Source organism: Aspergillus multicolor (assembly GCF_047715735.1).
Source record: "Aspergillus multicolor strain CBS 133.54 unplaced genomic scaffold BDW74scaffold_32, whole genome shotgun sequence".
Classification (NCBI taxonomy): Eukaryota; Fungi; Ascomycota; class Eurotiomycetes; order Eurotiales; family Aspergillaceae; genus Aspergillus; species Aspergillus multicolor.
In genome coordinates this window covers 103,925-118,141 of record NW_027395983.1, presented here as the reverse complement: position 1 = coordinate 118,141, position 14,217 = coordinate 103,925, and the positions used below count along the sequence as shown (strand labels likewise).

General features: G+C 53.2%; 7 protein-coding genes across 7 annotated transcripts; 2 read left to right on the top strand and 5 right to left on the bottom strand.

Moving 5' to 3' along the window:
- Positions 1-159: 159 nt before the first annotated feature.
- On the bottom strand, positions 160-1,943 carry BDW74DRAFT_187817 (fungal specific transcription factor domain-containing protein; the record flags this gene model as incomplete). Its single annotated transcript, XM_073731574.1, has 5 exons — positions 160-457; positions 493-1,309; positions 1,382-1,418; positions 1,466-1,679; positions 1,722-1,943. 5 exons carry the CDS (start codon positions 1,941-1,943, stop codon positions 212-214), a joined length of 1,536 nt encoding a protein of 511 aa, XP_073579884.1. The 3' UTR covers positions 160-211.
- A 273-nt stretch (positions 1,944-2,216) lies between these two features.
- On the bottom strand, positions 2,217-2,753 carry BDW74DRAFT_182010 (cell wall mannoprotein 1 family protein; the record flags this gene model as incomplete). The annotated part of the gene is made up of 1 exon (XM_073730154.1): positions 2,217-2,753. The coding sequence occupies one exon, from the start codon at positions 2,751-2,753 to the stop codon at positions 2,217-2,219; it is 537 nt and encodes a 178-aa protein (XP_073579883.1).
- Positions 2,732-3,362, top strand: BDW74DRAFT_160451 (uncharacterized protein). The gene has a single exon (XM_073725625.1). The coding sequence runs from the start codon at positions 3,122-3,124 to the stop codon at positions 3,353-3,355; it is 234 nt and encodes a 77-aa protein (XP_073579882.1). The 5' UTR covers positions 2,732-3,121; the 3' UTR covers positions 3,356-3,362.
- Positions 3,363-3,761: 399 nt separating this feature from the next.
- BDW74DRAFT_160450 (alpha/beta hydrolase) lies at positions 3,762-5,523 on the bottom strand. The gene has a single exon (XM_073725624.1). The coding sequence runs from the start codon at positions 4,792-4,794 to the stop codon at positions 4,015-4,017; it is 780 nt and encodes a 259-aa protein (XP_073579881.1). The 5' UTR covers positions 4,795-5,523; the 3' UTR covers positions 3,762-4,014.
- A 9-nt stretch (positions 5,524-5,532) lies between these two features.
- BDW74DRAFT_160449 (uncharacterized protein) lies at positions 5,533-7,045 on the top strand. Its single transcript, XM_073725623.1, has 5 exons — positions 5,533-5,808; positions 5,877-5,913; positions 5,963-6,030; positions 6,087-6,460; positions 6,550-7,045. The coding sequence occupies exons 1-5, from the start codon at positions 5,650-5,652 to the stop codon at positions 7,004-7,006; spliced, it is 1,095 nt and encodes a 364-aa protein (XP_073579880.1). The 5' UTR covers positions 5,533-5,649; the 3' UTR covers positions 7,007-7,045.
- Positions 7,046-7,814: 769 nt separating this feature from the next.
- On the bottom strand, positions 7,815-9,924 carry BDW74DRAFT_187814 (APC family permease; the record flags this gene model as incomplete). The annotated part of the gene is made up of 5 exons (XM_073731573.1): positions 7,815-8,477; positions 8,544-9,153; positions 9,204-9,352; positions 9,443-9,702; positions 9,764-9,924. The coding sequence occupies 5 exons, from the start codon at positions 9,922-9,924 to the stop codon at positions 8,038-8,040; spliced, it is 1,620 nt and encodes a 539-aa protein (XP_073579879.1). The 3' UTR covers positions 7,815-8,037.
- A 465-nt stretch (positions 9,925-10,389) lies between these two features.
- Positions 10,390-12,748, bottom strand: BDW74DRAFT_182006 (kinase-like domain-containing protein; the record flags this gene model as incomplete). The annotated part of the gene is made up of 2 exons (XM_073730153.1): positions 10,390-11,482; positions 11,541-12,748. 2 exons carry the CDS (start codon positions 12,746-12,748, stop codon positions 10,390-10,392), a joined length of 2,301 nt encoding a protein of 766 aa, XP_073579878.1.
- Positions 12,749-14,217: the final 1,469 nt, after the last annotated feature.

Here is a 14,217-nt window from a genome sequence, read left to right as displayed (position 1 = left end):
TCATAGAAGAGCCGTCCCACAGTCCTGAATTCTCGATCATCTCATCCCACCAAGCCTGAATCACGTCAATGCGGGAATCAAACCGAGGTAAACGACTTACCCAGTCGATGCCACCATGCTTATTCGCACCGCCGGTTACATTCCAGTCAATTCGACTATGGCTGGGTGCATCAAGTACCAGCGACCGCGAACCTTCTTGAGGACTACCCCTTCAGAAACCCTGAATCATATGGTTCAAGGTGTTGTAGACTTTTGCAGCTTCGTCGCAAGCTTCTGACGCCTTTTTCCACAAGGTGACGGATTTCTTCAAAGCTTCCATGAGCGTATCAGTTGCGATCTCCGAAGACATATCCGGAGTTGTTCGCCTCATCTCCAATTCGAGAAGTATTGTCATCGCTGCAGGGGCAAGAACCTGTCGAGATCGCGCGAGTGTGTACCAGACCGGCGGCAACAGTTGCTGAAACTCGATCAATGCGAGTGACGATGTGATACATCGCCCGCGTACTTCTTGAGGTTGGTCCGAATAAATCTTCGATGTAAGGTGCAAATCCCATAATGGAACATGGGTGCGAGCGCCAAACGCGAGTAGTTCTGCGGCGATTCTAGTGAGAATTCATGCGGGCTATCTGAATCCACTTTCATGTGCAGCGGAATAAGTGACCACATATTGTTCAGATATTCATCTATCTCTAGTTCCTTGGTGTAATTGTCGGGACAAGGCCCGTTGATGAAATCGACAACTTGGCCAAATGCATGGGATAGGCGGCCCTTGGCAATTATGAAGGTGGCTGGCGTTGGCTCCGACAGTGGCCTTGACTCTGGGAGGACTGTGAGATTGTCAGATAACTCCCGGTCGTAAAGATTAAGCGGTTCCTTCGTGTCCGTGTTGATGGCTGGTGTCATGCGCGGAAAGCCGGACAAGAAGGAGGCCACGTCGTCCATGATCTTATATGAAAGCCATATTCGTCGTCTATACTCTCCCTTCATGGGTGATAAGGAAGGCGTGTGATCTGTGTCGCGATGATATCCCATGTTGACCGCAGCTCTAACAATGACTCCTGTCACGATCCAAAGTCCCCGGCCACTGTCGTCTTTTCTGTTCAGCTCAGCCGCGGCATTGAGACGCAGAGTCTCGATTGTATATGGTTGACATTTTGCGGTATCGCCAATGAACAGGCACTGTGCGGTTCGTAAGCGGTAAAGATGGAATCGTTCTTCGGGGTCGTGGTAGTCTCGGGAGCCATATAAAACAGCAGCGAGCATAGTGCAGCCGAGAACAGAAAACAGAAGCCCTATCCAAATGACGCTGCTTCGACATGGGTCATCAATGTGGGAGTTTTACTAGGAGCGTCAGTACACGCCAGAACAGTGGCATTTGAACCATGCCTCTCGCATAAACGTCGGTTCGTGTATGATGGCTAAAGACTGGGTAAGCTTCTCCCGTGTTGAACTGCCAACGACTTACGAGGAATCGATAATGGAAAGATGGATCTATTTAAGAACCACTGTATGAGCTTCTCCAGCTCATGCTGGGACGGCAAAGATGATAAGATCTCAGGGATGTCCACTCGCTGAACATGACCGAAGAGCAGGCCGGTGCCGTCGACCGAGCTCGACAAAAGATGTGGCGAAGCCGAGTCGTCCTGGGTCTCACCCCATGCCCTTTTGAGTTCATTGACCTAAATTGATTAGCATATTCAACCAGTGGGCAAGCGACAAACCTCTCGTAGCACCTCGTGCCAGTCGTTCGTGGGTTCGTAGACCGAGTGTTTTCCATCGATTACGGTCGTACCAACTCGCGCTGAACATTGGCTATTAACATCAGTCGGACCTGGAAAATGCCCGACGCAGTTCGAGGATGGGATGGCTGTTGGTGGATCGGTCGGAGCGTTGCCGATCAGTCTTCTGACCGTATCCTCCAGGTGGTCGATTCGTCGGTGCATCTGTTCTCCATTTCTGTCAACGTTTCTTGGATACAGACACAGAGGGAACAAAAGCAAACAACTCTTGTCTCTTGCTGTTTTACGAATGGGCTAGGCTTCTTCAGTAAGTACGGAGTAAGTCATACATAATTCATTCAAGAGCCACTACTAAGCAAGATGAATAGTCCAACGATCCGAGCGGCTAAAAGCCGATCCCCGCTATGTTCCACCATCCTACAACACGACCACTCGAACAATCTTCCAGTCTCTCATGTTGCCCGGTTATCTATACACTTAGTCCGAGTACGCAGCAATCCCGCGTTCGATCTCGGTAACAATGCCCTCCGCGAGTTCCGATGCAATGTCCTGCAGGGAAGACGGAACCTTCGGAGTGATGGCATCCCTCAGGCCTTCGGCAGCAGTCTTTTGGTCCTGGAGGGAAGTAAGGACATCCCCGGCAAGACCATCCGCGACAAAGTTTGGTTCGGCGGCGATGACGGCATCGACGAGGTCGCTGATATCGCTGGTCAGGTCTTGGATGGGCGAAACGAGTTGGAGGGCTTCGAGCGAGCTGAGACTGTCAAAGCCGGCGACACTGCTGGCACCGTTGTTGATGATGGTCACAAGCTCGGTCGAGGCATCTTGAACGGAGGTTCCAGCGGTCGAGCCGCCTACGTACGAGGCGACAGTGGACGAGACTGTCGCGACCTGGGTTTGGATGGCGCTGAAGACCGCGGTGTAGTCGGACAGGGCACGCTTAGCCTTGGGGATGGGCTCAGCGAAGGCGCCGTAGGCGAGGGTCAGGGTGACGAGACCGGTGGCAAGCTTCATTTTGGATGAAAGGTATGTCTGCGAATGTCTTGACTTAGATGAGAACTGATGACCTGATTTCTTGAAGTTGAAGAACTCGAATACCCGTTGATTGCAAAAGTATGGTCCTAAACGTGAGGAATCACCTGCTATTTATGCCTCGCAGAACCATCCTCGAGGTATACCCAGTGCAACCTCGGTCAATAACTCACTGTCATGGTGGCGAGCGAGGCTATTGCGCATGTGCTTCAACTGGGATGTCGAGGGTAGGACGAAGCGGAGGCAACAGTTGCGACATCGAGAGTTTAACCATCAGTTCTATACGCTCGCCGAGCTATTTCCCCGCAAAATAATCCCAGTGGCTTGATTCTTCACAATCCTGGCGCGGCATGGCGCGAGCTTGTTGGTTGGTTTCGTCCTTGGTCGACCAGAACAGTCGGATGTCCCTGACACCTGCAACAACCATGAACTTCCATAAGCGGAGGAATCCACCGTTCATGATCATGCTGCACCTCGCAGGAGTATACCCCGCAATATTGGCTGCGGAACGACGATCAAAGTTGACTCGAACGTGGTCCCTTCCCCGGAGTAGAGCTCCCGAGGTCCTTTACAGCTCCGCGTAGGGCTAGAGATCTCCACCAACTAGTGGATTGTCCTCGTTTCTTCAAGCATTGATTGGGAGATGAGCTGTCATGCTCACCCACTCAATCATGATCGGTGTTATGAGCAGAACCCTGTAGGCCGGTTCGACGACGTCCAACTAGGGTACAGCGTCAACGCCAACCCCCCCTCGTGTTGTCGCACTGGATACCTGTTTTGGGGTTTCGCAGGTCGAGTCCGCGTCCTTGGCAGGATGATTTAGCTCTTTCGACCCTTGCAGTGCGATGCTGCATGATGCTACTGTAGATGAAGATTCCACCAATGGAAGCATCGACTTCCATGCGAAGGCAAAAGTTAGCCCTCGGCTGTGTACCCGTGCGCGAGGAGAAGGTTTGCTGAAGAGGACATGATTGAAAAGACTTGATTCTTAGCCGACGACAGTGGTATCTACGCTTGATGGGGTGACAATCCCTCATTTCGAGCAATCAAAAGCAAACAGGCATTCTGGTTCCTCCAATCTTCGCTGGCGATGTATACCCTCGTCCGTGCACGTGACTGTGCCCATCCCATCTCCCCATCCCCCTCCATCGTCCGTCCTTGTTCAATCCCACAATTTCGTCATTTCATCCTTGATTTCCTGCATTGACCATGGAATCCACGGATCTTCATGGACAGAACCAACTCAAAGCGACGCCATCGCCCTGATCCCGCTCTGCTCTCTCCCGACCTGCAACGCCAGCCGGAGCCCCTCAATGACCTTCTCAGGCTGGCTCAGGAACGGTGAATGAGACGCGTCGGTGTGGTAAGTGACCGAGGGACCCTGGCCTAGAATCTTCGCAAAAGCCTCCTGGGCAACTAGCGGAAGCGCCTGGTCCTTTTCGCAGAATAGATACATCGACGGGATTTCACGCCAAGGTTCATACAGCGCCGGCTCCTTAAAGGACAGTTGAGGCTGCGGCTTGAGCAAGGCAATCTGCCTCTGCTGTTCCTCCGGCGCTACGTCGCCGTAGAACACGTTCGATTCGTCAGAGGTATGGACGTAGCCATCGTCGTTCTTGAACTGCATCCAGGGCTCCCAGCTGCCGCCCAGCAGGTCAAGAACTGTTTGCTCCTTGCATACTACAAAGGCCGCCATCCACACGGCCATGATCACTCCCCCCCGCCGACCAGCCTTTGCGCGTTGCGCGTACCCCAACCCCTCAATCGCGCTCCCGCCCACCGCTCCACCGTAGGAATGCATGACGACCACCACCTGCCGACCGTTGTCGACCAGTTCCTGCAGCATGGCCTTGGTGTGAATAACGTCTGCATGAAGTCCCTTCACCGGCGGAGAGGCGCCGACAGAGGGTGTGGAAATCGCAATCGACTCAAGCCCCTGCTCGGCCATCAGGCTACGCAGCGCAGCAAAAGTCTGGGGAGTGTGCCAAGCACCAGGAACAAAGGCGAAGATCGGTTTTTCCATGTTGTTTCGAGTTGCGATCGCGGGTTCTGAGTCTTCAGGATTCAGAAGGTTTCAATTTCAGTTTCGATCTATCAGATTCAGGTTGGGATTCAGAAGAATTTGAGGAGGCGGAATTGAGACATCAACTGCGCGGTCAAAGGCTGGCCCCTTTTGACAGACATGCCGGCGCCGAGTTGAGTGCGACGCTACTCCAATCTTTCTTTGTTCGTGGATTCGGTCTAGGTCGCACGCCCCTCCCTCCTCGCATTCGCCCGCGCAACGGCTCGGGTGTCCCTCGCGCGGTTACAAGATCCACATCGGCCAATATGACAGCTGTCAGACGTTAGACCATCCCTGAAGCAGGCTTGGAGTTGTGGAAAAGGGCGTCGAACGGTCAAATCACCAACAGACGCTAATGCCGCCGCCGCATGCCGTGCATGCATCGCACAGGTACTCGCCCCACAGAACGGCGCACGGAGGCCGGAGATTTAACTCGTTTCATCCTGCGGGATTTCGATTGGATAAAGCGATTGTGGTATCTGAGATCAAAATGACCTGTCAATCCAGCTCATCACGAGAGCGCAACGAGTCTCCAGTCGACGCAGTCGTGCATGAAGGGTGGCGGCCTCGACTGAGGTTGACTGTCGCTGACTCGTTAGCCACAGACTCACGATGATCTAACGATGATTGCTTACATGAAACCCAACTGATGGCCTGATGGATTATTGTTTTAGCCTGCGAATATGGCCCCTTTATCTTCTCGGCAGTAGTCTGTTTCAATGGTTCCTCGCCTCGCCTCCAAGCGTTCCCGCCGTGCTGGATTTTCTGATCCTCAGAACTCGTGGCCCAAGCGGTGAACGCTGAGCCGTCAACACCATGCCGTCCGACATCTACGCTTCCAAGCAGGGCGAGTACCGCGCTGGGAACATCGCGGTGACGGTGATCGCTGCCGTCTTCGTGGGGCTGCGATTTGCGGCGCGGTGGAAGAAAGGGCTGAGTGTTGGGATTGATGACTGGGCGATTCTGATCTCATTGGTATGCACCCGCGACAGACTCTCTGGTAGCAAGGGGGCAAGCCGCTCATTGAAATACGAGGATTGCAGATGTTCTTGTTCTCAGACGCTGCAATCCACCTCACAAGTAAGACCGCACCCGCCTCCCAGCATCCAGAGGCTAACAGCCCCGACAGTGGTCCACTATGGAATGGGACTCCATGCTCAGACTCAATCGGCGCATAATCTAGTGATGATCGCGAAGGTACAGAATCCCGACTAACCGATATCAATCCAAATTCCTACTAACAAGAAACGCAGCTCCTGATGACCTTCGAATGCACCTACAGTGTAACCATCGGCCTGATCAAAATCGCCATCCTGCTCCTATACTCACGACTCTTCCCAACACGAGCATTCCGCATCGCCGTGTATATCCTGGGTGGTATCGCCATCGCATGGTCAATTGCAATCGTCTGCGTGAGCATCTTCCAATGTACACCCATTGCCAGGACCTGGGACTCGTCGATACCCGGTACATGCATTAACCTTAAGGGCATGTTCATCGGAAACGCCGTCCCGAATATCATCACCGACATTGCGATCCTCTCTCTCCCGGTCCGAGTTGTATGGAAACTACAGGCTCCGCTCGCGAACAGGTTGTCTGTGATCGGGCTTTTCATGCTGGGCAGTTTGTACGTTATCCCGACCTTGCTCCTTCCATCCCAATCCACGCCCCTCACATTATTGGAAGCCAAAGCTAATTCGTATCCGGAAATGATAGTGTCGTCTTCTGCAGCATCTACCGCTTCACCACCCTCTTCGAATTCGACGCCACAAACACCTCCGGCACAATCGGGAGCTCCTGCACCTGGTCCGTAATCGAATGCGCAATCGGCATCGTCTCCGCCTGCATGCCGACCCTCCGACCACTAGTCATGATGGTCTCATCAAAATTCGCTAGCCGCGACGGCTACGGCTCACGCCGGAACCCCACAACGAAGAACTCAAAGGGCACGAATAAAGGTACCGGCGCGAGCGGGAGTCGACAGCGGACGCCGAATTCGCCCTCCTTCCGTCCGACGGATGAGATTCTGGCGAAGAATGATGTGCATATGGATGTTTCGCAGTCCGGGTTGGATGATTATGGGGATGAGGTGCCGTTGCATAGTATAAGGGTGCGCAGGGATGTTACGTGGGAGGAGTCGGGGGGGAATGAGTTGCCGCAGCATTGGAAATGAGGGATATAATCTGGGTGTATAGATGGTTCTCAAAAGTACATTAGGGACGTGATACGATATCTAGCTACGCAGGCTCTCCGCCAATTTTACCTTCGAGTATGGTTGCTACCTCAAGTAACAAATCAAGAAAACAGCTGCGGCATCAGCCTGCGAACGATTATATTTGGATGGACCGAGCTCTTGGGACGGGTCGCGGACTCGCGGTTCGCTGCTAGCTAAGCAGCAAGGACAGTAACAACGAAGAACCGAGTCAATGCTCTACATGATGTCCTGCACTGCACCCCGCTGGCCATTCCAGGTACACGGAATACCCACGCTGGAGCTCGGAATCAAGAACGGCATGAGCGATGCAGCCCAGGGAACCCGGAAAGGTCGGATTCATGCCAGACCGTACTCTGAAGACTCGATGAAGTGGTCCCGCAGTTCTATACGCGTGACAGAGTTTCCTGTTCTGATAACTGTTTGTAGAGTCGGCGTACCGCAGTTATGGCTAATCCGACAGGTAACCCCTCACTATACAGGTCAACGTTTGTCCTGCACGTCAATCCTGCAGGACTTCACTTCCTGGCCATCACACAATCCCTAATTCCCGAGGTCATGCAGAAGATATGACCCGTCAAAGTTTGTTTGCACTGCAGTCTGCAGCACCTCCAAATCCAATATACCACCTGCAGGTGCTGCATGCATAGTACCCAGACCACGCCACCGCGTCACTAACGTGATACATACCATGTGTGTGTTTCAGTCTGCGGCGTGTCGCCCTCCAGCTCGTAACCGCGTCGGCTCGGGTATCCTTACTGCATTAGCATTCGCGATGCAGGGCCGTTACTCGTCATACTGTATCATGCATGGCACTGGCGTTGGCCATGGCTTCCAGGTTGTCTGCAGAGGTCTGGATATAGATCGGCCTCACCACTCAGTCCTATGTCATTGGACATGAGGGTGCTACTCCTTACACCCGTAATGAGGGAGCGGCCATACGTTAAGATTTAAACCATACGGTTAAGCATGGTAAAAGATGCCCCTGGCGCCTAGTGAATCTTAACCCTCTCCCAAACAACAACCGTCTCCCCTCCATTCGCATCAGAGGTAAGCTCCTCCCTCGCTGTCCACACGAACCCCCCGTGCCTAGGTAGAATCTCCCAAGAGACGAACCAGCAGACCACCGCACCGAGAAACACAAGGAGCGCGACGAAGGCGTAGAGCCACGAGGGTAATGAGGTATCTTTACCCAGTGCTGAGGGTACAAATGGCGTGATGAGGAGGAAGATCTGCGAGAGGAAGAAGAGGGCTACGACGGGCGTCCAGGCGCGGAATGTGCGCTGGTCAGTAGGAGACCGAGACTGAGCTGAAGGTGGGGGTGGATCGTGCCGCTCGCGCCTACGGATAATGAACAGCCCAATCACGACGAGGATGTTGATTATCGCGATTGCGTACTGCCCGACGTCTAGAAGGAAGTTGTAGACCGAGCCTGGAGATAGCCCGTCAGCATAGACCCCAAAGAAAATGAAGAGTGGATGGGCGCGTGTGTACTAACCAAACGGGATGAAAAGAATCATCACCGTCGACGACAGAAACACAAGCAAGAACGCAGCGGAGGGAGACCCCGAGGGCGTCAAGCTCGCAAAGAAAACAGAATGCGGAACAATACCTTCCCTCGCAAACTCACGGACGACGCGGGACATCGTAAACGATGCTGTCATGAGATTCCCGAAGGAGGATAACGCCGCTAGGGCAGCTGTTGCCCAGAGCATCGTGTGTCCGAATACTTTACCGATGAGGAGCGCAACGACCGTGACGCCCGTCTTGCTGATTTCCTCCGGTGTCGCAACGATGAAGTACGAGATGTTCGTTAGGATGTAGAGAAGCCCGACGCCAACGACGCCAACGATGCCTGCTATTTTCAGAACTTGTCGTGGATTCCGCACTTCGTCGAGGACGTATGCCGCGTTTGACCAGCCTTGATATGTAGCCAGGATCTTGAAGAGGGCGTTGGTGTAGTCCGATACAGAGGATGAGGAGCCGGCGAATGGGTTCTTTAGACTGCTGGCGGGGTCTGGGATCTGGGGGAGATCGCCGCGGAGGGCGCGAAGGCCGGAGAGAATGATCAGGACCAGGATGATGATTTTGACGGAGGCCAAGACGTTCTAGGTATGCTCGTCAACTCATCTCCAATGTCTCTGTGCGTATGGCTCACCATGATCTTCACCCCCAGCGCACTAGCCCTGATGTGTATCGCCGCAATAGCGGCAAGGACTGCAATGGCCAGCGCCCTCTTCACCCAATCATTCGCGGACCCGTTCAGCGCGAGGAGGATATTCTCCGCGACAACGACACTCCCAATGCCTGTTTTTCCATAAGCCCCACCCATTAATATCTTTCCTTTTTTCTTAAGAAGAAAAAAAAAAAAAAAGAAAAAAACAGAAGGAAACCCACCAGTAAACCCAAGAAAAATAACATGCACGGCAAACACCGTCGTAACCAGCATCGCTGGCCGCGGGTAAGCCGCCTCAAGATAGACCTTCTCCCCACCACTCCGTGGCATGCGCGAGCCCAGCTCAATCCAAATAAACATGCCGCAGTACGCCAGGAGCAAGCCGACGACCCAGAGGGCTAATGCCGCGCCCGCGCTGCCGACGCTGGCGGCGATGGCGGAGGGCGTGGAGAAGATGGCGGTGCCGATCATACGGTTTGTGCTGGAGTCTATTAATATGTTTACTAAAAAGGAATGAGGCGGTATAGGGGGTTATTTGGTACATTAGGAATGTTGTAGACAGTAGTCCGAGATGACGGCGTTGGTGCCCCTCCTGTTCATCCGGGGCTGAAGCTTGTGAGGTGCTGCGGGGGAGGAGGACCGCAGTTTCGAGGTCGTCTTCCGCTTCGGCGGTCAATATGGGATCACGAGGCGGGGAGTCCATTTTGATTGATGATAAGAGTGATGCTGGCAACAGCGGCGATGGAAAGGTGTTGGGAAGGATGATGCTGCTGTCCTGATTGTTTATCGCCGATGGCACGTGATATTGTTCGGCGCCTTAGGTGTCTATGGCCAGATCGTAGCCGTAACTGAACTCAGGCATGACTGGTCCCGTTTCGTAGGCGGGGAGAAGAAAGCAGCTCGTTAAGGTGTGTAGAGAACATAGGAGTTGCGAGCTGCATGAGAAGCGTTGTTCTTGGTCCGACGAGTCCTCTATTAACGTCGGTCAAATATATATCTTGCCAAGGACTCGTAAAATAGCCCCTACGCACTCCAGGTGGAAACACCAAAGCAGTAGGCCTATGAGAATCTGGCAAGAAACCTACTGAACACAAGGTTGAAACGAAATATTATTTAAGAAAGATCAAAACGCTAAAGGCCACGTAAACCTCCAGGTAGAGCAGACGAATCAAGCAAAAACAGACCGGAAAGCGCGCCCAACCGACCGAACTACAGAAACCACCTTCGAACGCGTTCCTTGCTTCTTGCCCCTCCTCCTCCTCCTCCTCCCTTTCTCCGACAGACCCAGCGTCAAGGCACCGCTCATTAGGGGCAGTTCGCTATCACCCAAGCGGGAACTGGGACGCTCCTCAAGCAAGGGCTCGTCCAGTAACGGCCACCTAGGACTGGGGATGGACTTGACAGCCCTCAGGGAGTGCAGGTCGTCGAGATCAAGCCCCAGAGTTGCAGTATGGTACGACTCGTTCCCGTCAACTACGAGAGACTGCACAGCTGAGACGAAGAAGGGCACATTCGCATCGGTGGACAGCCTTGACAGCCGTTTGTTGACGGCGGAGCATGGCGAGTTTGCTCCTGCTCTGGGAGTTGGTGTTAGGACGTCTAGAGTGATTGCCTGACCTGCTGTATCGTCAACTGGTTGTGGTAGCGCTGTCTCTGATAAATCGGCAACGGCTAGCTGAGGCTCCTCGATGACCAAAGTGCTGTCGTCAGAATGCAATATCACAACTTCCTCCGCTGTTTGCAATGGGGTAAAATCAAGCGCGTCGGGCTCATCCACGACCAAGGCCTTTTGCAGGTGAGCTTCAATCTCATCGACCTCTTGAGCCTGGCTGTCCTGCTTATTAGACACAAGGGTACCAACTGGCTCAGGTAGAGGCCCGTTATCATTCCCATGCACTCTGTCATCTCTCCGCGGCACGTACGTTTGAGCAACTCTATATTGAAACCAGGGATGATCGAGAACTTCCTGAATCGTATACCGGTCCCTGGGATGCAACGCCGTCATACGATAGAGCAAATCCGCAAAAAGCACCTTTTCCTTCTTCGGGATAGCCTCATGCCACTCAGGCCGCACAGCCGACTCAACCGAGTGCGAGTCGGCACAACCTACAGCAAGATCATCCCAATCATGCACCGTCTTAATGCGATGCGCAACCCTCACACAGACCGCCTTGCGCAAATGCCAGCGTTTAACCGTCTCCTCCCCCTCCAGCGTATCCTCATCCGCCGGGTCCGTCACCCTCCCTCCACACATCCCTCCACTGCCGCCACCACATCTCCGGCAAGCGCCCACAATACCGCACCATATAATGCACATACGCCTCAACCGTATCCGCATCATATTGCATCGCAAACAGCTTCCTTCCAAACCGCACCTCATACATCGTCGCGGCCAGCGCAAAGACATCACTCTCCTTGCCCGCCCAATGGTCCAGCGCAACCTCCGGCGCCGCATAGCGGTAGGGTATACCCGACCCATGCGCCGGCGGCTCGCCCTCCACAAACGCTTCTCCAAAGTCAGTAATCCAGATCCGGCTCGTGCCGAGGCGCCCCAGGATCTCCGCGTTAAAGTCCACGGGGTTCAGGATATACCGCGGGGGATGGGCATGGGGGTCGACGTCCTCGTAAACAACGACCTCGGCCCCGTTCGGAATACCCAGAAGCTCCATGACCTCCTCCTCAGGCAAGCCATTCAACCCGCTCAGCCGGAAGAGGATATTTGACGGCCGAAAGTCCCCATGCACGATCTCGTTGCGGTGCAGGACACCCATCGCCATCGCCGTCTGCCTCGCCAACCCACGCAAAAACCCATCAACGTCGTCCACAGCGCGGGACATATCCTCGATGCCCGCCGCCGCAACTTCATACGCGAAACACTGATGTGTGCCGTTCGGCCCCGTAAGCGTAAACACATCATCGGGGAGTAAACACCAGTCATTTATTTCCGGATCCAGTCTAGCTTTCTGCATGAGCATCAGCGCGCTGTGGACCTCCCGACAGTCATCGCCAGACACTTCAGCCTTGAGGATCTTGACCGCGAGATACCGCGGCTTGTTTTCGCCTTGCTTGACACTGATGTCAGTGTCGGTGTGAATGCCACAAACACGGCACAGCCAGACGTTCCCGAAGCCGCCTGCGCCGAGCTTGTGCAGGACTTTGTAAGATCTGTCTTCGCAGGACAAGACGTCGCCTAGGTGTACGGGGTGGTGCCCGCCTGGCAGATACTCCCAGGGCCACTCGGTGTACCGGCCGAGAATGGCGTTTAGGGCAAGGCCGTGCTGGCGGGGGCCTAAGTGGGTCTGTGCCTGTGGCTCCTTCGGGGCTGCGGGGATGGATTTGGTTGATCTGGTGGGTTGGAAGGGGTTGGTGTTGTTGTTCTCTTGGTGATTTTCGTAGATTGGCGGGGGAGAGTGAGGGGGTGTATGCCGAGAATGAGCAGCTTCATTTCCATGGCTTGTAGGTGCTTCCGCGCTTGTGGAGGCCTGTTCGAAGGCAGGGGGGAGGTCTTCGTTGATCCGGGGGACCATATTTCCTATTTCTCCCCTAGCTATCTAAATCCCTTGGAGTGAGAGTCGGAATTAGGTAGATATATTTCTTCAATTCTGTAGGCAGGCGAAATACACTTCGATACCGGGTCAAATTATCCCACTCGGGTCTTTGATGGCAAAAATGCTCTAAAAGAGGTAATGTGGGCTTGCAAGATGGTTAAGTACGTGCACATTGATTGGTACGTTACAGGTCAAGCAGAGATGAAACACTCAGTTCTTTATCAGGTATAGACAACAAATAAACAACTGCCACACCAACAGTTCCAGAAATCCCCTATGCCATTCATGTGAGTTATGTGATTGGACACTCAGCTTTCCAAAGCTTTCATTGTCTGAAACATTGTATGAATGCCGTGACAATGACAAGCTCCCAAAATAGGTGCCTTACCTTTCATGTAGGATGCGCCATAGAGACGTAATTGCCCTTTCAACTTGAATGCCTTCACAATGAATCCACTCAGATTAAAAGTTGTCGAGTAGCGATGTAAATAGCATGAGATTTGAGAACTACCATACGTGATTCCTAATCAAGTTGGGATACCGCGTCTTCTCCAGTGCTTCTGCCGTTTGGGGCTGGAGCCCTTGGCTGACATTTAAGCTATATGACTCTCTCATTCTCGACACAAAAGCCATTATCCAGCAAGAGTTGTTCACGACCTTCGCTAAAATAAGTAATCACCAAGCCCGATCCCGGGTTTTTGGTGTATGCAGAGCTGGAAAGCTCCTTCTCAAGATAACCGGGCATTGTCCGCTTGAGGACGAGGAATCCATTTAAATCTTTCCAGTTGCGTTTCACGTTTTCCTACGATAGATACAAAGGAAATATCGAGTTCCTGGTGGACCAGCCGCACCATAATCCCTATGAGGCCTTCGAGTTGTATCTACCTGCACAGCCCGTACGAGAGTACACCCATATTATAGTATGGACGAAGCTCGAGGGTCGACAAGCAGAATAAAGCACGATTTCAGGCAAACCGAGAGCATTAACACGGTCGCTAGAGTACAAATAACCACTGCTAGATACTCATATACTGCGCTGGAAAATTCTACAACTTGTACCATATACTACTGGTACCCTAGGTACCTAGCCGGTCTTCTACACAACTACAAGCCGCGCCTAACGGGATCTGTCTCCGCCCAGCCTCACCCAGACCGTCCTTTCCCTAGCAAAGGTACCCACAACAACAACAACAACAACAACAACAACAACAACAACAACAACAACAACAACAACAACAACAACAACAACAACAACAACAACAACGGCACGGATACAATGACACCCTCCAAATCCCCCAGGCCACGGAAAGGAACCGATATTCTCTTCTGACTCGGCGTCCTCCTCTTCCTCCTCTTCGCGTACCTTGCCGTTAAGGCCCTCATCCTCTTCTACCGGCTGTGCTCTCTGCTCTTTAACATGGCGATGATTTGCGCCGAGGTCTTCTGGA

What these genes read in the sequence shown, in the direction of transcription:
- BDW74DRAFT_160451 (XM_073725625.1), top strand. Translation starts at nt 3,122, where the DNA reads ATGGCGCGAGCTTGTTGGTTGGTTTCGTCCTTGGTCGACCAGAACAGT.
- BDW74DRAFT_160450 (XM_073725624.1), bottom strand. Translation starts at nt 4,794, where the DNA reads ATGGAAAAACCGATCTTCGCCTTTGTTCCTGGTGCTTGGCACACTCCC.
- BDW74DRAFT_160449 (XM_073725623.1), top strand. Translation starts at nt 5,650, where the DNA reads ATGCCGTCCGACATCTACGCTTCCAAGCAGGGCGAGTACCGCGCTGGG. An exon ending in CGCTGCAATCCACCTCACAA is followed by an intron (nt 5,914 to 5,962) that starts GTAAGACCGCAC and finishes CAGCCCCGACAG; the next exon opens with TGGTCCACTATGGAATGGGA. An exon ending in ATCTAGTGATGATCGCGAAG is followed by an intron (nt 6,031 to 6,086) that starts GTACAGAATCCC and finishes CAAGAAACGCAG; the next exon opens with CTCCTGATGACCTTCGAATG.